The sequence below is a fragment of the Leptosomus discolor genome, chromosome 3 (assembly GCF_034619465.1).
Source record: "Leptosomus discolor isolate bLepDis1 chromosome 3, bLepDis1.hap2, whole genome shotgun sequence".
Lineage (NCBI taxonomy): Eukaryota > Metazoa > Chordata > Aves > Leptosomiformes > Leptosomidae > Leptosomus > Leptosomus discolor.
This window is the reverse complement of record NC_141393.1, coordinates 38,393,194-38,418,568: the sequence shown is the minus strand read 5'-3', so window position 1 is coordinate 38,418,568 and position 25,375 is coordinate 38,393,194. Positions and strand designations below refer to the sequence as shown.

At 44.4% G+C, this 25,375-nt stretch overlaps 1 protein-coding gene across 13 annotated transcripts in view; it reads left to right on the top strand.

Moving 5' to 3' along the window:
• ACTN1 (actinin alpha 1) overlaps positions 1-25,375 on the top strand; it is a 90,694-nt gene that overhangs the window by 22,474 nt on the left and 42,845 nt on the right. For all 13 annotated transcript variants that reach the window (XM_086463199.1, XM_086463193.1, XM_086463192.1 and 10 more), the window contains exons 2-3: positions 19,819-19,933; positions 25,208-25,327. In XM_086463199.1, the coding sequence (XP_086319325.1) occupies positions 19,819-19,933; positions 25,208-25,327 (235 nt within the window). The remainder of the gene's footprint in view (positions 1-19,818; positions 19,934-25,207; positions 25,328-25,375) is intronic.

Sequence of the window (25,375 nt, the reverse complement as noted above, 5' to 3'; positions counted from 1 at the left end):
GGAAAGGGGAGGTTTACTTTGCATTGCTTTAAATAAAAAAAAAATAAAAAAAATAAAAAAAAAAAGGCTAAACAAGCCAACTGTAAGCCACATGGTATTGATCTGACCTTCACCTGAGTCAAACTCTACATAAAATCAGCTGTAGATATATGGAGCAATTGCTGTGTAATTATATTCTGCTCTTTCCTATTGAACTGTAAAGCAGAAGTAAATTGAACATCAGATGATTTAAGGAGTTTGCTTACAAAAATGTTTTGTTCTTGCTCTCTCTTTGTGTAGGTTCAGGACCCCACTGTGCTCTGCGTGCAGGCACAGCACAGAGCAGTATGCTGTTATTGTCATGTCCATAATTGTTGTTCATCCCATTCCTTCCTCACCTGTACGTGCGGTCTCACTTCTAGGGTATTGCTGTGCATTAAGCAGATGAGTTGGTGTCTGTTCAGGGCTCTTCCCTGTTTTGTCCTGGTTTACTTTGAATTCATTTAGGATCCAGAAAATTAGTTGTATTGGAACTACTTGAACGAATCCTTGAGGATTTATCACTGTTGACTTTTATTTGTCATTGTGTTACCTGCCTTTGATTAAATCTTGTTCTTCACAGCTGGGCTTTGTAAACCAAAATATGTTTTCTCCTTACTGATCATCTTATTTTTCTCTATTGCTAGTAATTACATCAGGAGATATTTGTGCTTGTATCAAATGTTGTGTAAACCCCCCACTTAGTTCTCTTCGTGATGGAGACTGGCCACTTTATGCTTTCATTTTCTGTCTTCTAGCTAGTTTATATTCCAGGAGAGAACATCCCTCTTGCCCTATGAGTATTTGCTTTCAGAGGGTCAATGATGTTATGATAACAGCAAAGTTAGGGAAATTAAGTCAGAAGTTGGACAACAAAGAAGAAAGATGCAGTCTGCCTGCTCGTTTCTGGAGGTGTGGCAGGATGGGACGTGGCAAATATGTTTGTTCCTTATTAGACACCAATGAACGCACACCAGAGCAGTGTAGAAGCCAGACTTTGTGGGTTCTGCTGCTTACTGAATGGCTTGTTATCGAAGAATATATAGGTTAATGTTTGACTTCAGGGGGCGAGGCATTAATTTTCAAGAAGAGCCGAAACCAAGTAGAAATTTAATGCAATAGTACATAGCAAAGGTTGCACCAGCATTATTTTGCATCTTTCAAGAATGGCACCTTAACTGTTACGTTACTAGTCATTTGAGTTGCCAAGGACAGCCGATGTATAGTGGTGCTAGGAGACTAAGGCAGCTTCCTGGCAGAAAAGCCCTACTGATAACCAAAGAGCTGTGGGCTTTGATAGCCCAGCAAAGGGGAGGGGGGATGGGGACACAGCCTTGACAGTGTTTAAATTTGATGCCATTTTAATGGTTAGCCGTGATCACTTAAAACCTTTGCTAGGAAGATGATGTTGACTTAATGCTTGTGGGAGGTGCAGTCGGTTCAGCCGTGCTATGGTAGCCGACCCATCAGAGTGTGCAGGTGGAGCCCGTTGTCTGGAGGGGCAGTACTCCTAGGGTGTCCTCCTCCGCTGCCCATTGCGATGAGACCTGTATGTCCTTAAGTAATGGATTTCCATTACTCTGCCTGGGAAGCAAGGCCTGCGATGGGGTACTCAGTCGCCTGGTGTAGAAGGCTAGTGGATTGCTCTTGGCACTACATTTAAACTAGCTTCTTGGTGGGACTTTCTTTGTGTTGATCAGGTCTGATACAATTTTTGAAAGCTACGTGCAATTCTTTGTCGTACATGAGGTGGGAATTAAGCTCCTGTGTTGACTCTGCCACATCTCTCTTCAGATAATAAAGACCTGGAGTAGGATATACCTCAAGGATGGGGAAACTTCTAGGGTTCACACCTGGTTTGAAAGGAGCCTTTGGACCTAGAGGTGGAGCAGCTGCAGTTCAGGCACACACTCCTCCTTGCTGCACCGCTCAGTGGACTAGCGACGTTCAGCAGTGAGGCAGGGTAAAGTTGTCTTAAAAACTATGTCTGAGGTTCTTTGAGCTTACTGTCTTGTTAAAGCTGGAAAAACAGCTTTTGGGAAACATTGTTATGCAGTTCACAATTATACCCTGCTTGTGTGCTTCTGCCCTGGATGGTGTGTAATTAGCCCTGCGTACTGCAATGTTCAGCAGCCCATCGCATGTCAGGCTGCCTTTAACACTCTTGCTCTTACAGCTTTACAAGTCTTGAGCCCAGGAAACCTCACCTAAATTTAGAGGCAGCCCTGGCACAATGCTGAAATCTGATGATGTGTCCTGTTGATTAAGTAGGCAGTGTGTGCTACAACACAGCACCTAATTTCCGAAGTGTATCTTGCATGGCACCTCTCCCTTCCTTCCCCTGTCGGCTTGGAAAAGCCCAAGTGAATGGATGGCGTTGCACTAATGCATTAGCATTTATGTGGCCAGAGCAACTAGCAGCATTTTCATGCCATGATTTCACCTGCAAGATTCCCTTCATCCCTGGGTGAATGGGCAGAGGAGCAGTGAGAGCTCCTGGTGCAGTAAGAAAGCCAGGTCTCAGCCTTCAAGACTTCATGAAGAACACGTGCTTCCCAGGGTGGTCACAGTGCATAGAGGGCTGCCTAGTCCTCTGTTAAATTCAGACAAGTGGGATAGAGATGAAGAACGGCACACAGGCCCTTTAAGAATGAATTGGCAAAAGAAGAGCTCAGTATTTAAATTTAGTGCAGACAAAGAGGGGGAAAAAATTCCCAACAGCATCTGGTTTATATTATGGCTCCCTGCTTCAGTAGAGGGTGTGTTTACAGTGAAGCTCTCCAGTATGTAGTGAAGGGAGTGCTCAAGCTGCTTGTTTCTGGGGTACTCTGAGCTCAGGGTATGCCTTGCTGCTACCCCCATGTCCTCCTTTTAGCCTTCTTAACTAATCCCATCTTGGCTGTTGAGCAGAGCAGAGGGGTGCCCTGTTGGGTCCGAGGTGTCTGAGCACAACACTCCTTTTTCCAGGGCTCTCCAACAACGCTAGCTGTCCTGGCTGCTTCCTATTTTGCTCAGCCTCGAAATGAAGGCAAATAGTCCCCTGATTGTGAGTTTTATGCGGACATATGACCGGTGGCTACCTACAAAGACTGTAAAACTGCTGATGCATTTGTGTTCTGGCTGCTTTAATATTTTGAACAGAGCTGGTCACTTCTGACTTGTTCTAAATGCAAGGTTGAAGCTCAGCGTGGGAGGTGGAAAGAGCAGAAGGGTGGCTGGGTTTTAGTTGTGGTGAAATTTCTCTTCTGCGTCTGTGTGTTTTCTTTATTAAAGCGTGGTTTGTGGTCTGAGCAGTTTCAGCAGAGCTGAGTGCCAAAAGGGAACCTGAACATAGTAGCATTAGTGGGGCGAGCTACTCATCAGAAATTAGTAGAGCTTTGCACAGGTAGTGCTTTGCACAGGTCTATAGTAGCCTGTTCAAATGCTCTCTTCCACTGGTAGCTTGTACGTCCAGTAGTGTACCTTCTTGAGGACTGACTGCACCTTCAGTCACGTATGCTGTAAAAGTACAGTGGTCAGACTCTGCAGCGAGCTCCTGTGCTCTGTTTGGCAGGCAGAGAGGTTAAATATTCTCCTGAATTCAATAATAATACCATTGTATTGCAAGATTTCATCGCGTTCAAGGATAAATACAAATTTTTTTAGACCTAAAGCTGTGGGGAAAAAAAAAAGTCCTAGCCCACAGGGCTAGTGATCATTTTGGTGTCTGCAATTTGAAACTTTTGGGAATAAATGCCATATGCTTCCAGGCAGAAGGAAGAGGAATGGAAAATTCTGGATTTATGCTCATGTATAATACAGATTTTTCATATGGTCATTGTCTCCAGCTGCTCCTGGACCAAAGCCTGTTGCCACCACTGCCAGACTGAGATTAAAGCTTGTAACACAAATAAACTCTTCCCCCAGATATTTTTGCAATTTCCCTCATCCAAGAAAACATAAAACTAGTCCCCAGCTCCGCTTTTTCCTCCTCCTGTCCCAGGACAAGTCAGAAGTAGTTCTCATCTAGCAGTTTTTATCATTCCTTCACTTTAAACAGTAGCAAAGGCAAATAATAATAAATCTTTGCCTGACTCCATTCAAATCAGTTCCCCGCAACTACCAATCATCCTTTATAACTGAATGCATCTCCCTGCGGATGAATAGAAAGTTAAACCCCACCCTTGCCTCTCTGCCATACTCTTCCAACCAACCACCATGTTCATTTCTCAGTGACTGTCCTCCTAGGGTCAGTCACTCCTGCTAACAGGCAGGAGAAAATACCTTTTCTACACTTAGGAACTGCACAGTTGATGACAAAACTGGCAGCACTGTGTGTGTCCTGTTCTCTTGACAATGCTTTGGGAAACCCTGGTACCTAGGAGGATGTTCAGCAATTACTGCAAAAGGGCCAGTCCTTCTCAAACTGTTAGAAATGTTCTTCAACCAAAAATATGTATACTCTTAACTGTAGTATTACAGCTTTTTTTTTTTTTTTTTAAGTGAAAAGTGTGTGTTTTCCATGGGGGAAAAGCAATATTGGGGTGATTTTGACGTTTGTGATTTTTTTTTTTTTCCAATTAAAAAAAAGCAGATACTGGAAATCCCAAAATGGCAATATATCGGCCAGTTTTCTTTTCCTTCTGTCAAACACATTTGGGTATGCAGCTAATAGTTCAATTGTATCTGTGAGGTGATTTCCAACGGGAATTGCATCTCCCATGATTTGTACCCATCAGACTCCTGTGAAGTACCATCCTACTTGGTAGCTTATCGTGGAAGATGCCTTTAAATGAGTTCCTGCATAGTAGAAGAAAATGGGAGCATGAGACATCTGAACTACAGCTCCTGAAAGACATCACAACTCCACTGCTGAAGCAAAATCCTGCAACTTGTGACAGAGTATTTCTCTTATATGCATCCTTGCTGAAAACAGGCCCTTTTGTGCAGAGCAGGAAGAAGATGTCTCTGATTCACTCTAGCCCATATCTCAAAATGTCATAGCTATCCCAAAACTCACTCACTTTTCTAAAAAGGGTGGAATTGTAGCTATCAATTGGGAACACTTACTATTTAGTAAGAATGTAGCTGGGAGTATGGTTAGGGTTGAAATGGAGCTAGAGAAAGGAAGGTAAGATCCTAACAACTTAGACATTACTTTACAATTTAAAAAAATTTAATTTTACCTTTGTTTCTAGTGGGATTTTACTCTTCTTGCGTCTTCTCTCTTTCCTGAGATATTTGCATTAATGCACAGCATCTTGAGACATTTGCTTGGCAAATAAGAATTGTCCCAATCCCCTTTCTTCCAGCTTAAAGATGGTCAAAAAAAAAGGTATCTCTAACTCTTTTTATTGAAAATAGTAAAGACACCATTAACTTGGAGGTGTATTCATTTTCCTTGATGAAAATACCTGATTTTTCTCCTCAAATCTCTCTTCCAGTCCTCTGCTCACCTGAAAGCACCTCCTTAGAGAGTGAAAACATTGGTTTTTTTTCCTCTCATGCCTTAGGTTGGATTGCTGAGCTTTGGAAACAGCGCTAACGTTTTTATACCCTGTGTGATGCCTGTTCCTCGGGCCCACTGAAGAATGCACCTTTTATACCAGTGGCCTTTCCTATAAATGGAAAGGCTCTGGGTATGTGCAGAGCACAGCAAAAAAAAAACCTAGTGCTGGCACTCGGCATCCAGTTTACATCACCCATCCTCTCTTGTGGTGAGCTCTTTGACCTCATCTCCTAGAAATGAGCAAATGCAAGAATGTGAACGTGTCTGTGGCTGGGGCTTAAATCACACTCTGTCCTCAGCCATTGGAGTTGCTACAGCTCCAGCTCCTGCCTTCAGATTATTCATACGCTTTCCTGACTGCCCCGCATGCCAAGTTAATTTCCCTAGCCAGCTACAGTAGCGTGGTGTTACTGATCGAGGTTACGTTTGGGATTGTTGCATCTTTCCGGAGGATGGCTGAGGAGCTGAGCAGGACTTGTACAAAAGGTGGTCCTGGGCTGGTCCCGAGGTCCTCACCAGTCAATGGGGATGTCTGTTTGCCCAGGGCATCGGCACTGGGACTTTCCTCCCTGTTATTCCATTGTGCTTTGTCTCTCAGAGAGCGTTGTTTGAAGCCTCCAGCTCTTTGAGGCGGAAAAGTAGAAACAGCAAACGTTTCCTGATGGGCTGAACTGGCTGGTAGCTGTGCTTTCGTCCCAGTTCTTTCTGCAGTGTGTTTCCTGCTATGTTCCCATAGGTTTTCCTGTCATGGGGTCGGTGAAAATCTTGGTGCTCGATTTGAAGAGAGATCAAATTTTTCCCATTAGTACCTGGCAAAGTGTTCTGCATGTCTGCTTTTAAATAACACAGCAGCTCCTTAGGGTTCCTTTGGACTTGGAGTCACCAGACTTTTTCTGTCGTTCTGCCAGTGTCCCCCGCAGTGCAGGGCCTGATCCCAACGCCTTGCGGTCAGTGGAAACATTCTCCTTCATAACCTTTGGGTCAAGTCCAGAAAGTTTGCTGACTGTGTTTCCCAGGCTTTACCTAGGGCAGCTATTATAACAGGCTCAACACCCTCCCAAAGTATTGCAGATCCATGGTGCATGTGTCTTTAAGCCTCACTTGCTTTTTTCCTTTTCATAAAAGCTTTGGAAAATTAGACTGTAAAACCATAGCACAAGCTTTTTAGAGAATAAGTGATAACAACAGATACTAGCTCAGAGCTCCTGTGCTACCTAGAACTGAAACTGCCTTTGCTAATAGTTCAGGTTGAATAAAAGATCAAAGAATAAAAAAAAAAAAACAACCCAAACTCAAATGTTTCTTTTTCACTTTTAAACCTTGATATCAGTACCACATCTGGCTTCTTTTTAGAGAGAGTTTCTTGCTTTGATAAACTACATAAACAGTTTCAAGACAAAGAAAATAATTAAGGTCAAAATAGATAAAAGTAGGAGGTTTTGGTCATGGGATCAAGAAAGTCTTTAGAGAGTACATCCCCTTAAAGTTAGGTTATATTCTGCTTAGATTCCCAGTCTGGAGGCTTGGTGGCCACAGGCAGGGCAAAGGAGCATGAGTTTGGAGCAAAACCAGCAAATTGGGAAGTAGAGAAGTGCCGCGCTGCCCTCAGCCAGGTGTTGTGTTGGGTGAGACAGCATTGCCTCCATCTCTCTTAATGCAGTTGCTGCTCTCGGGGTTTCTGAAACATTGAACCACAGCAGTCTGGAACCAAGCTTCTGTTGCAATTATGCCCTATCACGATTTTTAATCTTCAACTACCCTTTTTTTTTTTTTCCTTTCTTTGCTTTGAGATCTCCATCCTAGTTTGAACACACCTACTGGGAAGATTTGACCTGACTTCCCCTGCTTCTTTGCTCCACTGCAGTACTGAGCCTCAGTTCCTATGCTTGCTATGTACTAATCTCTGCAGGTGGGCTGTGCCCTGGACCCCTGATACATCAGATAGCCCTTGCTAAGCTGTGTTTTCCTACTAGTGCTGTTTCTGGTACTTTGTCTCAAATAGTCAGACACCTCTACACTGGTTTTCACTGTGCTGTCCAGGTGTACCCAGAGACTTGACATGGATCCCTCAAAGCACACCTCAGTACCAGTCAGGGCTCTCTATATGCTGGGTGAAGATACAAGATCCCATCATTTACAGTGTATGTGATGGAAAGGTGGTATTAGAAACTTGCAGTGGCATGCAGATGCCTTTGGGCCCATGAGGATGCTCACTAATTAGACCACTCCTTGGGCTGTGATGCACACTGAGAAATAGCTTGCTACTCAGTGCTAGTGTACACAATTTAAGTCCTGTTTTATCCTAGCTTTTAGATGACACATTCATGCCTCAGCAAAGAATATGTCTTAAGATCCTAGAAAAGACCATCTTCATAATCTCACCACCCACAGCAGCTTTAGCACTTTTGGTATCCAATTAAAAATAAGTCATGATGCAATTCAATTTTAAATATGACCATTACCTTGATAAATACCCTTCCCCACAATGCAGGATGCACAGACACTAATATATATGAATTTTTGTTTTTCTTAGCTGTTTCATGAGCTGGGTATTCATAAGTGAAAACACTGTTGAACCTACAGCTGTGCAAATATTGGCATTTGTTAATGTTACAGCCTGGGAGGAGAGATGCCTGTGGCCAGCTCCCAGTAATTCACTGAGGATCTGATCATCCTGACACTGCTTCTCTGTGCACTGTTGAAGACCTACAGGTTCAATGAGGCATGTAGTGGACACACTGACAAGCTTGTTCCACAGTAAGGACCTACTTCTCTAGATGCATGAGAAGGTGCAGATCTCAGCACCATCCCAATTATCTATGCTGGCTTCACAGAGGTGACAGCAGTAAAAAGTGACAACTGCTACTCTGTGTGTGTGAATGAAAGGAGCATGTCTCCTTAGGGGCAGATAGAGAGGAGCAGCTCCCCCTTTTCATGTTCTCTCTGTTGGTCTGTGATACAGCAGTGGAGGTGGGAGGGAGAGGGTGTGTTGGGGTGTTCCCTGTTGAGAGTTCCCAAGGCACAGTTCCGTATTTTGCCTTTTAGAAGACATTTACTGCTTACGTGGGTTAGCGGTGGGACTTTTTTTGTAGTGCCTTTATGTAAACATTCAATATCTTGCCTACACCCAGATCAATTAAATCCTTTTATCCAACAATAGATGTGACATTCCCTACTCAGACCTGACATTTCATTTCCCTCCAGAATGGCTGATGGATCTCCCATACAACTCCCACACAACTCTCAATTATCTTATGTCTGAGTAATGGCAACATCCTTTATTTCTGACCTCCATGAAGCAATCCAATCACACTCACCCAAACAGCTGCAGTGATAATTTTTGTCACCCATCACTTACAAACATGCCCTTCAGTTCATGTCTCTCCAGTAGCACCCCATTCTTCACCTTGTTAAATATGAGGTACCTGTCTCTATATTCAAGATCCCATGTTGTGTCTCCCATTCTTCTGATCTATCTGCTGTGAGATGTCAGCTCACACCTCTGTCAGCCCCTGATGCCAACTGTCTGCTCATTACATTTTCAAATAAATGCTTTCTTGCTCTTGTTTGTCCTGCCTCCCTCACTTATAAGTAATCTGCTATAGACAACCCCAGTTCTGTTGTTTCCCCTCCAATTAAGCTGCCAGCACCAAACTGCATGGACCAAGCTTGAGCCAGTGCACCGTGGCAGCAGGATGTAGCTTTTGAGAACAAAGTGATGGCACCAAAACATAACATGATGGTACCAAACATGGGCAAGTGTGAGGGAATCAGTCCTGCATGGGAGGCTGCTGTTAGAATGCAGTTACGTAGCTTGTAGGGATTGTGAACTGTTTGTGGCTTTTTTTCAGATAGTCAGTCTTTTTTTTGGATTAATTTTCTCTTTAGTTTACTATGATCTTGGTAAAGAATGTGACAAGAGGTAGGCTGTGGGTGTGCTGAGACCACTGCCAAGCACCCTGACTAATGCTGCCTTGTTCTGAGGTGCACTGTCTCCACCCTCATCTCTGAGTCTCATATTGAAAGTCCGTTGGAGCACAGAGCAGCTTTTCACCTTGTGTCTGTGTTGTTCCCAGCATTCAGTAAGATCCCTACCCGTCTTCAGGACCCTTTCTTCTTTGGTAGTACGTGTGCATCAGTCATCTTGTCCCAGGACCTATTTTCTTAATTTTGGAAAATCCCATATCAAGTGAATGATCTTAATAATAGCAGGCCTTGTTCAAAAGGCGAATCCTCTGGAGCTGGGAGTGATGTGTTTCACAGCTGCAAATGAGCATGAGAGCTCTGAGCATTGACAGCACATTGAGTCAGGGAGAGTGATGATGGCCAAGGGGACAAATGTATCCAAAAGTCTTATTTTCTTCCCGTACATTTTAGCTAAGAGTTTGTGTCACCAGTGGTGGGAGTGAAGCCCAGATAATACATCCATGCCATGTAGCCTTCAGAAGCTCTGTTGGATACAGGTACCCTTTCTGATTCCTTTCTTTTTATCAGGGAGCTCTCAGGCTTCATGCTGAACACTGCTTAGGAGTCCCTTTCTTACTAGAAATGCAGGTTCTTTTATCCAGGACACATCCCTTAGAAAACCAGATTATTTGAAGTTTTTTTCTGTCTTCTGGAGCTGCAGAGTTAATAAAGTTCTGCGGCCTGAAAATACATTAAGTTGTTTCAATTATTCAACCTGTTTACTTAGCTCTGTATTTAGAAATCCCGGATAAATGAAGCTGCAACTTCCTCTTCCTCCCTTCCCCTTCAGCAAAGTAAACAGCTGAAGAAGAGTCACAGAAAAAGCAACACCTGTAAATCCTCCCAGGAAGCTGGAGGAAGCAGCCCCTTAGGACAGCAGCCTGCGAGATGGACAAAAGGGCTCGGGGTAGTCCCAAATGTCTCTGAACCTACGCTGCAGAAGGGCTTTCAGCCAGATCAGCTCCTGCACTGCTGGCTTTGTGGACTTACTATACACTGATAGTCCCTGCCACCCCATGAGAGCAGAAGCACAAGACAAATCTTAAGCGCAGAAGTTGCATCTACATCTGCCTATGAAGCCACGTGAATACACCGGAGGGAGGGTTCAGCTGTGGCTGGACTGGATCCTCATGCCCTGATTTGTGCCAGGCCTTTGCTGTTCCCCCTCCCCCCCCCCCGAGCCTTTTCCTGGGACTGAATGGGTGATACCTTGCCATGAAATCAGTACTGGGTCTGGATAAACTCTCTGAGAGAGTTTGACTGGGTGGTGAGATGTAAAGTAGAGGCCTGCCATCAGGGATGTAAGGTGTCCTGGGCCAGTCCTTCGCTGGACAGTTGGAGTTCAGCCTACATGAATCAAACAGTCTTACTTCTGTGGTTTGTTGCCACTTTTCAGTCCGTGAATAGTTGCATCCTAGTGCTCAGTAAAATTATTTCTTCCAGTATATCTTCAAATGCTACAAAGCATTTGGGAAGCTCAGCATGTAAAGTGCAGAGACAAGCTCTGTTTAATTTTTGTTATGAGAGAGCTTGAAGCAAGTTGACATTTATGAATTGATTTCGTAGCAGAGAGTAGAGCATAAGGAAGATTCTTGCTAGTCTGAGCTTCACAATAAACTCTGAAAGACTGTACTTCTAGCCAGCTGATCTCCTTGTACAGTTTTTGCATGTCTGTAGACTTCTTGTAAGTTCCTAGCTATTAGTACTCCCTGGTAATTTTGGATAAAGAGAGTTTGTACTTTACTGATCTGAAATGCCAGCTGACTCACTGATTTAATGGTCAGTAGCTTTCAATGCCAGAAGCAGATTCTTCCTGAAATGGTGCAGCTCTGTAGCACAAATGGAGTTAAGGGCTCCAGAGGCACAAATGTAGAGAAGAGTAAATATTTACCCTGTGCTGGACAGGAAGTGTACTGGGTTGAGATTTCTACCCTCGGCACTTTAGCCCATTATTAACTAATAAAAGGGATTGTTCTGACTCCAAAGCAGTTAATACCATGCCAGTGGAAAACCAATGTGGAAGGGACTCTGGCTTTTTCTTTTTTATCCTGGCTTCCGGGAGAGGAGAATTAAAAGTTGTGCGAGACACTGAGAACTGTATTCCACTGAGCAAAAATGAAAACTCCTACACTGAATTTACTTGTGCTTCTTGGAAGTGATGTGCTGACTCATTGCCATCATCCAAAAGGATGAACTGATTATCAGGAGGGATTGTTTTCCCTATGCAATGGTTCCTAGCTCCTCTGGACAAGGAGAGGCTTTGGTGTTGAACTTCGTGTTCTCAATGGGATCCAGCCTGGCCTGTGCAGTTACAGTTAGGGCTGGGGCTCTTACTGTTGTAGTGTTGTTCTCATCCTGAGCTGCAGAGATGCGCATTTTGGGAAGTGGCTAAGAAGCAGTGACTGAGCTCTGTGTTTCCAAGTTGCAAGGGCTGTGCCCTGGATTTGGAAAATGCAAGTAAACTTACAATTTTCCTTTTCACCCTAGGTAACTCCTTATGCAGCCACCAAGTGGTTCTTTAGGTAGATTCTGGTAACACACAGTACAGTGTAATGATACCTCCTGTTTTCAAGACGTAATACTTCAGAAGCAGCATGGGCTATATTTTGTCTTTCAGCCACGCTTGGAACTCAGCAGCTGCATCTAAACCAGAACAGGACATTACCACTGATGCCAGTGGTACTAAACTCCTTTTGTGGAGGTGGCAGAATAGTGCTGTGAGTGTCTGTAATGATTCTTTCTGAATATCCATTTAATTCCTTCAGCCTTTCTAAGAGAATCGGCCAGCTCCATTGGAAAGCAAAGCTCTTCATTGTGCAGCATTGGTCTTGTTGACCATCGTACCTGTAATTCTTTAGAGGTCAGCTGCTGATAGTGTAACTCTTCAACACAACCCAAGCTCTTTGAACCTCCCCTGTGTACTGGATAAAGGGCTTGGAATGTAAATGCTGAAAGGATTTATCAAATGTCTGTCGTCTTTTCAAAATTGTTAGGTGGCTTCAAATGCAAATGAACGTGCAGTGGAGGTATTTCAGGTTAGAAGACGAAATTGGAGAGCATGGCAAATGGTGGCTGATCTCTTAATTCAGGTTTAAATGGAAAGCACTTTGGGTGGCTCCTTGGACTTGCGATGAGGTTTGTGTAGAGGATCTCCAATCCCTAGAGCCCCTCTGTAGGGAGAGGACAGCTATTTGTGAGTATTTTGGGGCATCCTAGCAGACATCCAAGTACACCAAGAAGTGTAGTATGCAGAGGTGAGGGCTGTAAGCAGGGCTTTACATCCTCCATGGCAGCTGAAAACCACTAATATATACGTATATAAAGCTTCTGTCCCTTGCAGCCTGTGAGCACAGAAACTATTCAGTGGGCCAGGAAACTGTTTTGGCTTATCACAGCTGTACTTCATGAGGGGCCCTTTCAATGCCCGGCTGTCTTCACTAGGGTTGTTGCAGTGATCTGCGTTGTCCAGCCATGGCCTTTCTTGTGCCAAGGTGTTGATGGGATCCAGGATTACTTTGTAATTACTCCCTAATAACTGAGCACCTCCTTGTCAGCTTATACCATAGCCTTGGGCAGGAAATGAAGCTGCAACCAAGCCTGTCTTTTGAGTCTGTGTTGAGTGTGGGGAGGGTGACAAGCAGCCACCTACGAGACCTCAGCAATTCTTCCAAGTGCTTTAAGGTGTGAAAGGAGGATTCGGAGAAGGGAGTGCTACAGAAACTGTCAGAGAGCAATAGCACCAGGAAGGGGAAAATCACAAGACCCTGGGGCTTAATGCTGGTAATGAATTAGTGCTGAGTGCAGGGAAACTTGAACTGGATGGTTGAGATTTGTTTTGTGGCCTGCCCAGCCTTTCATTCCAAAAACTGCAGATTAATAAGCTAATGATGGCCTAGCCTGTCTATTCAAGGAGCAAGAGAGATTTGTGGTGACCGTGGGTTAGGATCCTCCTTACTTGATACAATATATTCAGTGCCCAGACTCCCAAGGTGGAAAGGAGCCCATTTTGGGGCAGCTGGAACTGCTTTATTAATTCTGTTGCTTAAAAAAGCCATTTGTGCAGCAGTTTTCTGCCTGCTCTTAAACTATTAGTCGTTATTAGCTGAGTGCTTCAGTCGTTGATCCAGATAATTTCATTTAAATAAAATTCCTTGCAGCATGGAATTAGCTGTAGAATTTGTTGCAAGAATTAGCAGCTCTGGCTTTGCAGTCCTGTAGTGCACAGTGTTGCAGTAAGCAGGCGCTGCGGAGAGTTTGCTTTCAGGCCAGGCAGGGAATGCAGCCTGGCTGTGCAGTCAGAAGCTCAGGTGCACTCTCCTGAACGCACACTAGCAGAAAAGCAGCACTTGCAGCTGGGTAAATTGATTTTGTTTTCCAGCTGTGTGTGATGTATTGTTTGAATATCCTGCTTTCTTTTCTGGTGACTGGAAAGGGAGTCCTCCTGTCATTTCCTCTACAACACTAGAAGAAACACTGGGCTAGCACCCATAGCTTTCAGCCTGTTCAAGACCTCACTTTGCAGAGCACGTGTGCAGACAGCATAAAACTGTGCTACTAGGCTGAGATTTGTGTGCCAGCAGCTCCCCATCCCCTTCTTAAGGAGCCAAACCTTTGTGGGCACATCTCAACAGCAGAGCTGTGTTGAAATACTTGCTTAAAATTCATCCTCCAGCATAAACACAAGGAAGGAGGGTGCCTTGGTGGCTGTGAACACTGCTTCTCTTTGAGCGCAGCGGTGGTGTTCTGGCAAGGCAGTGCTCCAGTGAATTTTTTTCTTTGGTTGCTTAAGCCAGACCTTTCTCCTGTCAGAAGGGAGGCAAGCAGCACTGCTCTGGCTCAGTTACAACTTCTCCAGGGCTGTTAGACAAATATGGCAGGCTCTTGGCTGTGTCAGAAAGTTTACACTCACCCATGGAAAGCAGGGCTGCATGGAAGAGTGATTTAGCAAAGAGAGAAGTAAAGAGCATCTGGAAAGGTCAGATAAAGCTGGAATGTCACTGTTGCAACCACAAAGAGATGAAACTGCCCATTTATTTTTTTTTTAATACTTGTCATTTATGTGGTTGTGGTAGCTTCGACATTTACATTGCCAAAATTGCTCAGTGACTGAAGTGCCTTATGACTGTTTTCTTGCAGCGAAGAGCTCTCTAGATCCCCTCTCAGTGGTGTCACGGCACTGCTGCTTTCCAAGCAGAAGCATTCTTTAAATTTGAAAGCATTGACTCACTGTCCTGCTTCCACAGGTTTCCAGAATGTTGCCTGAGCCACTTTGGTACCAGAAAGGTACTGAATTTGTAAAGGACAGTGTCAAGAATAAAGGTTATTGGCTTCCAGGAACAAAAGAAAAAGTTTGGGAAGTGCAAAGAGTACCAGAGAGTGCATGGGTGAATGCACATGTAATACAGGGAGAACCAAATGTAGGTTTGCAGTTGCAGTACTGGGAGATACCTGGAAGGAGCTAGCTGGAGATGGTATCTCATTACAGCTTTGGCTGCAGGACCTCCAGCAATCAACTGGCTGTTGTTTTTAGTTAACTCATGCCTGGGCAAGGGTTAATACAGTAAACTCTGAAGAAGCAGGGACTTTTCATGTTGTGTCAGAAAGGGGGGGGGTGTGCCTGTTAAAATAGGTTAAAAAATGCAAGTAGGCTTATAGAGGTTACCTCAGCAGTAAACCTGTCTTATGTGCTGAGGCAACAGAACAGTTAATAGTATTTGCTTGCTTTTAGTAACATTTGTTATTCTTTTTGTTATCCGACAGGTAGAAAAGAAGGTCCTATTGTTCATACAGCATTCAACACACAAATAGCAAGAATTGATCTCAGTGTCGGGGATCTTGCTGATGAAGCTGGGGTGTAAAAAAAGGAAGCTATGAATCATAGCTAGATGAGAAGGGGGGATGCAGAGAGCAATGCTGAGAAATGCATGCATGCAAACGCACGTGTGCTCCTTCATCGGGCGTCCTCCATTGTGAACACTGAACAAGAGGCGGACCTGCAGGGGGGTCCTGGCAATCTGTTGTGTCCAAAAATTAAATTGAGAGCATGATATATGGAAAGATTCAAGGGCCAGAACCACAGCTCTGTTTGCACCTCTTGTGCAGTTACCATAGAAAATTTATGGTGTGAGATTTGTATGAAGAAAATCCAGTTGATGGTATGTTTTTGTGCTATTATTTAACAGTAAGTAGTTTTCCAGCTCTGTGAAATTTCCGTAAGCCTCAAGATTGACAGAGTATTTGTTTCCCTGTCTTTGGGACAGGGAGTTAGAGGTAAGCAGGAGAATAATCTCCTGCCAGCAGCAAGGAAGCACATCTGCTGCCTGCAAGCAGTGGTTTGAGCTCATGACTGAGGAGACAGTGCTTCCCATCTGGCAGTGCATTTCTGCCCTCTGAATTGGGGTGCACCTCAGCTCACCCCAACAGACACAAGTGGTGGGTTTTGTTGTTTTCTGTCTGGCTGCTCCCAGGGCCAGGCCTGCACAAGAAAGAAGGCTGGCTGCTCTCAGCAGCCCTTTCCACTTTCGAAAGCTTGTTTGCTGGTGATAGGCAGCACAGCAGGGCTTAGCGGCTGCCCTGAGCCAATTGCCACCGCTAGCTGTGACTCAGGGTGTGGGGAGGAGCGGCTGTGTTGCCCAGAAGGTGGATGGGGCGAGTGGGTGGTTTCGGTACATTTCCTAGAATAACAAAAAGGATCCTGTGCAGATGTGTGAAGCCAACTCAGTAAAAATGGCTCCAAAAGAGACTGCCAGGATTGCAAGACCCAGTGGACAGCAAAAATTTCAGTTCTCCCTTCTTCTCTTGCTCCCCCTGACTTTTCTGCCACGTTTCTCCAGCCTTCTCCTATCTGTCTGTCAAATCTCCTTCCAATTTACTACTTTGAAGTAAGAAGATATTTCAGACCTGTGTAGTCTTATGCAGTGAATGCAACATAAAGCTTTTTTCTGATTATTACGTTTTGATGGATGTTGCTCTGGGCTGGTCTGTGAAGAATATAGTTTGTGAATCCCATTGCTTATTAAAAGCACTCATAATCCTGCTTTCTTGTAAAATGGCTGAATGCATCCACACTGGGCCACTTGTTGTACCTGTTCCCATACCCTGTTGTGCTGCTTATCGTATTATGCTTGTTGGAGTTCATGTAGGACCTGAAGGGTGCCTTGAGAAGATGCCTGCACATCTGGGAGTTGTCTAGTGGGAACAGCATGTGCTCTCTCTGTTAATCCTTCGTGGTCCATGTTGTTGAGCACTGATTGCTAATGGCACTGTTTTGCAGAGTCATCTCAGTTCAGCATGGTGGTGGCTCCAGCAGAGAAGTTGAAGTGCTGACTCTGGGACTTAGTTTTCCATCAAACCCTGGGTGACTTTTGCAGCAGTAAAAATACTGTCACTGATGTGGTTATCCTGCCAGGCTTTATAATTTTGCAAAGTTTTGAAGATTTGTGGTTTGCTTTAAATTTCATCTGTGTTTCTTAGAATTGTAGGCCCGGTTGCCCTCTTCCATCCTTAAAATGTGCAAAGAGATGCCCACTTGATCTAAACTGGTATTATCCATTATTTAAAGCAGAACTTTCTGATCTCTTTTGGGTTGATGGAAAACAAAACTGAAGTGGCTTCAGAGGAGTCACACAAGAAGTAAAAGTGCAGCTTGTGGCCTGTGAGTTAGATCTCAGTCTTCCTCCTCAATTCAACATGGATTTTGTAATGTGGCCCGGGGCCAGTCACTAGCTCTAGGTATCTTGCTTTGTCTGCTTTCCAAGTATGAGAAGGAGGTTCATGGTCATCCACAACCTTCTTGACATAACTTGCTGTCATACGTTGTTATGTGATGATGATGTAGCCTTTGAAAGTGTCTCTGCTCTCATTTGTCCCTCTGGCGAGGTGAAGGAGCATGGCTGCAAAGGGAGCCAAATAAATGAAGCTGTTCTCACATAATACAGTGCAGGCAGTGGAATGAAGAAAGTAGTGCCAAAAGGATGTACTTAGGATACAGGGCCCATTTTCAAATAAAACCACTCTTATTTGAAAAAAAAAAAAAAACCAAACACAACCAAAACCCACTTTTATTTCTCAGGGGAATAACAATAAAAAGCAATAAAAGGTGCTTAATGACTTGCTCTTTTTTTAAAGCTTCCAAATCTGGAAGCAAACCAGGCCATCTTGAAAAAGAGATCTCAGACTTTCACAATACATGCATCCGTCCAAAGGGCCTTTGCCACTAAAGTATTTACAGCTGCGCTGTTACCCTGCTCCATCCCACAGCCTCGGCAGAGAGCAAGGGCAGAGCGCAGCAGTGGGAAGCTCAGCAGCTGTTAAGCAATGTTTTTTCCAAGGAAAGATTCTGCTACGGTGTTTGTAGTCGTGTAAGCACGAACACAAGCAGGTTAGTAGAGGAAGCCCAGCTTCTGGACAAATAAGCCCTGATGCTCTTTGCCATTTGGGGTAATCTTTCTTTTGAAATCCTACGCATGGTGTAAGCAGTGGTGAAGCATTTCTAAATTTTTGGCATGCTGTGCTTCAGTATCAGCTGAGTCCTTTCTGCTGCGGTTCCCCAGCAGCCTAAGATGGCATGACTGCTGTGGTCCACTCCACCCTCCTGCTTGGCCCGTGTGTGCCAAGTTTGCTCTTGCAGAGGCTTAGTAGACTCTGCTGAGCTGCCTCCATGCACTACTGAGCAGAAGGCTAGCCTTACCAAAGAAAGCAAACAGTTCTTTGCTGGGTCAGTGAGTTGAATTGGCTCTGGGAGCACGTCTGGGAGAGGGAGGGAAGAAAGATTTCCTTTCCTTGTGGTAGCACTGAGCTTTTGGAGCTGCTCATTTTTTGAGTAACCTCAACCTTCTATTTAAAGAGTGATTGAGGGGTTATCAGTTTGTACAAAGGAAAGGGTTTACTTGATGTCCTATTCAAACACTGTGAAACACATTCATTAGCACTTGGACAAACTTGTCTGCCTTAAAAGAACTAGTTGCTACCATTTACTCTTCAAACAGTACTTTTGTGTCAAACAGCTTCTGCGTGTTCAGGTTGGGCTCTTTGATTCACCTGTTTAAGGCCATGCCACACTGAGGTGTCTGAGGTGTTTTATATTTGCTTCTTGTGCTTTGACCATCAAATGGTAGCTAGCACTTACTTTTCTCTTTTGAACCCATTCAGGTCGTGCTCTTTTGAGATAATTCCTACTATCACATCTCTTGGATGAGGTGGTCTCTTCCCCATCATTGCCCCACATGCCCATTATCCAGAACAAGGGCTGCTAAATTGCAACCACAGAAAATGTGTCTTGTCATCAGTTATGGTGAAATTCATTTCTCTCATATGAGAGATCCTCTTATCCTGACCACTTGAGGTCAGAAGGCGTTTCCAAAAAGAGTTTTGTTTAGCCTGAATGCCGCTGGCTGTGTTGTAATTTGGACCTCAGTCCCTCCTGCACTTCAAACTCATATTGTTACTCCAGTGGTGGTGCATAATGTCACTAATTACAGAGTGGTTTCTATCGTTGAGGTGGCTGCAATGATCCTTCTGCCAGAGGCTCTCATATAGTGGGAGTCTGGGACTGTGCTAGATAGTGATGTCACTAAGCAATGCTTACTTTTATCCTTTCTAGGACCTGCACTTCTGCTGAGACGGGTGATAGCACCGTTATTGAGAAAGTGTTTACTCTTCACAAGGGTGGAGGGAAGGTGGGACAGTCATGCGGGGGGGGGGGGGGGAGGTCTGCTTAGCAGCGAGTCAGTGAGAACGGAGGCAGCAGAACAGACAGTACTGGGATGTGGTTTATGTGGCTGAGGAGCTTGGCATGGTATCCCTCTGTCTAAGGGCTGTCGTGTTTGCTGGGGATGGAGTAGACCAGAGGCAATTGGCCGTAAAAGAATGGTCCTTTTTTTTTTTTTTTTTCTCAAGCACCTGTCTAGAGATGAGAAAAATCTGGAATGCTATTTTCCATTCTCCTTCATATTATGTTAAGATGTGTCATCTAACACCGCTGGAGTCCCTAGCAATCTGAACACTTAGCATGCCTTAAAATCAGTTTCAAGGTATTCTAAACCAAACACAAAGTGTAGGGGCCTCTGCAGAAAATCAGACATGCCGGAGCCATGAAGTGACTGTCTCTCTCAGACTCCGTCATGGGAACACACTGCAACTTGTTTCGATATTTAGGTACTAACACTTGCGCTCCACAATGATGGTGGGTGTGTTGTGGAAAGATGATAACCTAACCAGTGTTTGAATCGGTGTCATGGTACCTAGCAGCACTGCTTTGGTTCTGAACTGTTGTTTGGCTTTTGGGAAGATTACTGACTGCTGTTTTTTTTTTTTTTTTCTTTCTTTCTTTGTTTCCTGTGTTTTAGACATTTACAGCATGGTGTAATTCTCACCTCCGCAAGGCTGGGACACAGATTGAGAACATAGAGGAAGATTTCAGGGACGGTCTTAAACTTATGTTACTTCTGGAAGTCATTTCAGGTGAGAGAGTTTCTGAGTGGTGCTCTCAAGTGTCCTGAGCATCTCTATTCTGAAATCTGTCCTCCCCCTTTCTCATTGAATAGGGACAGCAAGGGAAGTAATGCTGCAGATTTTGCTGGAATATAAGAACAGCTGCTTTCTGATTCAGAACAAATTTCTCCCTAACGAATATCTTGTCTCCAGCAGTGACCATTAATGTGTTTTTGGAATGTACGCCAAGCCTCATGGCCTGTGCAGGCTGCCCGTTGCATTCCTCCTGCTTCTGCCTCTCTTCTTTCCTCTGCCCGGCAGGAATGCACAGCCTCCTGTGAAGGCTCAGGCAACGGCTCTTACTGCTTGGCAGAGCTGACGAAGCAGCTCTGGGAAGAGTGTGGGAATGCTACGCTGGCAAATCATACCAAAACCACATGACAGTGCGAATAGGATAGAAGTTATTGGAAGAGGGGAGTCAAAACAGTAAATCTGTGTTGTTCAGTTTCAACTGTGACTGAAGTTTTTCCATTCTAGTTTCAGTCTGAGCTCAGTGCTCAAGCCTTCAGGGAAAAAAAAGATCCCAAAGAAAAGCAAAATCCCAGAAAACTCAGTCTGAAATAAAAACAGTGTCATGAACAAGTTAGGTCAGATTTGTTTTCACTCCCTATCACAAATGGCCCACCACTTGACAGATATCTCCCAGGGATTATTTCATGTAAGCAGTAATCCCTATTGATGTGCTGATGAAATAAATACCTTGGGTAAAGTATTGTGGGAGGCATCAAGGGGGGATAAGACTGTATATATGACACTGAGGTTGTATGCTCACAAACTTTCTTTTGGTGGCTTTAGAGCCAGTAATAGCAACCCAGTGACTTGCACTCCTGACCGTCTTGATACATTTTCCAATAAAATTACCATGATAGAAGCACTCAAACTGCCTTCCCTATGCCCCTCCTTTCCTTTCCTTCCCTTCCCTTCCCCTTTGCCAGCTCCTGCAAAGATCCTGTTAGTATATGTGTTTTTCAGAATTTATTAATATAGGATAAAACCTCGGGAGGTTTGCCCATGGAGGTGGTTTGGAGGGATCAGAGTTCAAAATATTATCAGAGTTTGCAGCACGCACATTGCTTCTGCAGTGCCTGTAAGAAACAAGGTAGCAGAGCCCTGTCGGTTTATTTTCTGTATTATGTTCCCTTGCAGAGGAGGGGCTGCAGCCTGGAAGCTGGGGCAGATGGGCCTTGATGGCTTAGTTTCTAATCACTGAACTGGAAGACAGGGGAGAGAAGCATGAACAGGGGAGGGCAGATGAGGCTCAGTGCTAAAGCAGGGCGTCTTATATCTCACTGCTTAATTTCCTTGTCTCATCTTCCAGTGTTCCTCTCCTGTTGCCCTTTTGAGAGCCCACTGGCAGGGCCTATCGGACCACCCTTAGTTTGGGAGGAAGCTGACTGCTTCTGAGTGCACTGGTGGTATGGGCACAGCATTTCCTCATTTGCTGCAGAGCGGCTCTGGGCCTACAGCCTGCTGCTGGATGACCAGCAGGGAAAGGCATGGAGAGCAGCTATGGGCTGCATCCCACCAGAGGCCGTGGTCCTTCACACACTGAGGCCTAAGCATCCTTTCCTTAGAGCTAGCAGAAGCTAGAACCACGGTTCTTCTAGGTACAGTGGAAAAAGAGGAGAAATTTAAGACAGTTGTTTTTTTCCCCATTTCATTTCCATCATTGGTGGTTCCATTTACAGTTGTGAGCCACACTGCTCTTACAGAGCCTCCTTCCAGCTGCTGGCCCTGCTAGTAGCCCCTTTGGCCCATAGTTGGGGAAGCAGCAGCCCAGCCTGGGAACAGCGTGGGGGTAAGGAGTCTCCTGCTGGTTGGCAAGGGCTCGCCTGCATGTTCCTGCCACGCTTCCCACTGATCACCTGCCAAAAGGGTGAGTCTCCGGATGGCTCTTAGCCCTCCAGTTCCAGCTTCTGGCCTTTCCTTTCAACTCTTGGCTCGCTCTACACCTTCCTCTTCCCATATTTTGGGGGATTGCAGAGCTGCTGATGGGAATTTGGCATGGGCAGGGTTGCTCTGTGGCAGGCTGATCTTTTCCTCTAACCCACAGGGTGATGGCCATAAAAGCCTTCAGCCGTGAGAGCTCTGGGCCAGGCTGGCCGAGAGCCGTGCAGAGCCAAGCACCTCCTCTGCCCAGCTGGGGTCTGTGGGAGCGAGGGAGCACTATCTCCCTTTGCGCCTGCTGCCGCCATGCTGCCATGGGAGGAAGGATGAAGCCTGCATCAGGGAAGCTGCTTGGAGACCCTGGGGTGGGAGAGGGACTGTGCCACTGGCGCTGTGGGAGACCTGTTTCAGGGCAGACCTTCCCGTGTGTCCTTGGGGACACGTTGCTGCTGAGCAGGTAGGCAGCAGTTTTCCCATCAGATGTGGCTTCCCAAAGTATGGGAAACAGTGATGTTCTGCACGAGGAGAGCACCTTAGTTTGACTCAGCTGGGTACATTCTGGGTGAGCTGTGCTGCTGACGGGTCTCCTTCTGGCCCAGCCAGAGCCCCTCAGTCCCCCAGCCACTGGGCTGTGGGGCAGCTCTATGGACAGTCCTGGGGCATCCTCATTACAAGTCCTTCCTGTTGGCCTCCGTGGTGGAAAGTAACATTGGGCCCTCCCTAGAAATTGCCCCAAAAGATACACTTTCATTTTTCACCACAGGCATTTCCTTCCCCTGACAAAGCCATTTAAAAAATAATACTACAAGACTGGAAAAGGCTAAGCTCACGTTTAATACTTTTAAAATAAAGTTATAGGGCTGCTTCTGCTTTTTTTTCTTCCCTAAACAGAAGGAATGACTAATTGAAATTTTTCCTAAACAAATTTGCTGTAAACAACTTCTGTGCCAACACTTCCTTGCATTGTTTGGCGTTTAAAATACAGCCTTGGGCTAGTACATGAGAACCAGAGAATGGAAACAAGTAGACCGTTTTCATTTTCTCAGCTGGGAGAAGTATTGAGAAATAAAGCAATGATGTAAATAGCTGAAAGTAGAACATATTTCTAGCAGGCTTCCCTTTTAAACAGTCTACATCATTAATAATGTAAGATACAGAACCAGATGAAGCTTTTATCTGGAAATCTAAATTTGTAATGAAGTGCAAGTCTTAAGGAAATAGCCATTGGGTTTTGGGACTTTGTAAGTTCCCAAAAAAGTGATTCCAAAACAAATATCCTATTATGGTGTTTGAGAGAGGGAGACTGTAGTTTTGCAATCCTCATCAATTGCTTGAGGATTGCATTGCTCTCGGAAGGAAAAATCCTGCTCTCCCCAGCCGCAGGGAGAGCAGTTCAGATGCTCTCCCTTGTGTTGCCAATGCACATGTGGCCACAAGGTGAATTGGATCATCTGGTGTTCCAGCTGAAACCTAATCTCTTGTCTTTATTTTTCTTTTTGCAAGGCTAGTTTGCAGTTACATGAACTGAAGAAAATGGTTACTTTTTTAGCTGGCTCGACCCATTTGTTGATGTTTGGCAGCATAAGTCTGCTTAAGTCTATTGTGAAACTACATGTAAAAGTGTCGTGAAACTGTCACAAAAAATGCTTCCACTTTTATTTATAATGACTAGTGTTATTCAAATGGAAAAAGCAATGTAGCCTGACATGTACTTGAGGCTCCATTAAAGCAAAAGAGATTTCTTTTTAATCCTAGGATGACAGTAGTACCATAAATATATCTTTTTAGTTAAATTGTCAGACATCAGTATTTCGTTTTAAAAGTGAATCTGGTTTTATCCTTAAGCTTGAGAGCTAATGATACCAGCCTACAGTAATCACTGAAACACTTTTCAAGGATTTTCACTTCCAGACTTTTTTTCTTTGTAGGGCATGGCTAGGGACATAATCTATTTTTCTTCCATTTAGCTTTTCCTCACTCCTTTGTTAGGAAACAAGCCATCGAATTTTAGTATGAAAAAGAGTTCTTTAAAAAGTACTTCCCCCCCCCCGGCACTCTTAAGCCTCAAATAAAGGTTTTGAGTCACCTCACATTGACTTAAACATTCAGGTTCAAGATACAGCAGGGGACTTTTGGAACTGAATAGGTCAGGTGAATAATTACTTGCCTAGACTTGCCCATTTGATCTATTTTTAATTATGTCTTAATTTTTTTTTTTTTTTTTCAAAGTGCCAAACCTGCTTGCACTTTGTTTGGATCTTTTTTTGTATTCTGGAGCTTGTGATCTGAAAGCGGCTGTTCTGTTAATTTTTTGGTATTGTGTGTCACATACAGGTGGTTCCTGATGTCCCTTCTGATTGTATTTCTAGCAGATGTTCCTCTGAAAAGTCCACTTGTCTGTCCAAACTTTAATTTGCTTACTCTGTGTGTTTGGTTAGTGTTAGTAAAAGTAGGCTGTGAGCATGGTTTCATGCAGCCTATCAGGAAGGGCTTGACTGCACTTAATGCAACTCTTGTCCAGTAAATAAGGACAAGACAACTCTTCCAGCTTTGTTCCAGTCTGGAACTAGTGTTTGCCCTAAGACTCATTTCTATCAGATTTACTCATCCTTACCTTAAAGCTAGGCTGCTTCCCTCTCTCTGCCTCATTATAAACATTTAAAATGCATAGCATGTAAGAGACCATTGCATAGAGTTAGAAATACATCAAACGTAATGGAAAGGAGTTAAGATGACAGTCCTTATAGTTATAAAGCCACTTGCCGAAGAACTTATTTTATTTCCTGATACAGGCAGTTGTGGCCATTCAGGGAAGAGACTATAGAGGTAAAAGGTCTGTATCCTGGCTGGGGAAAAGAAAAGGCAAGATACAAGATCACCCTCATATTTGACTGTAGGGAGTTCCAAGAAGGAGAGATTTGCTTTGTAAATTGGGTGATGTAAATGCTGGAGGGGAGCTCCTCACCTGTCCTCGTGGGGGAGGAAAGTTTGTGCTGTTTCCAGGCACCCTTATCTGCAGTTAATGGTACAGAGGTTAATTCCACTGCCTAGCTCAGTGTGTTTTTGAAGGACCTTTCAACCTCTGATATAAACCTGCTGTGGAAAGGACAGTCCCGACAGTTCCTCTGTTATTAGATTACCTGGGGTGCAACAAAAAGGTAGTTCTCTGTCTGATTCTGGGAGTACTTAACATGAGTGTGGCTGTCCTGCATTCACTATCGAGAAAGGATGCAATGTAGTCTGTCCTCTGCCTGGCTGAGCAACGGGAGCCACCAGCACGGGGAAACACCCACCAGGGAAGAAAGGGTTCAGAATTGTTTTCTAATACCTTCCTTTTTTTTTCTCTTTCCTTATTAGGTGAACGTTTGGCTAAGCCTGAAAGAGGCAAAATGCGAGTGCACAAAATATCCAATGTGAACAAGGCCTTGGATTTCATTGCCAGCAAAGGAGTCAAACTAGTATCTATTGGAGCAGAAGGTAAAGAAACCAGCTGATTTGAGCTGTGCTTAATGGTTGCCTTTCTCT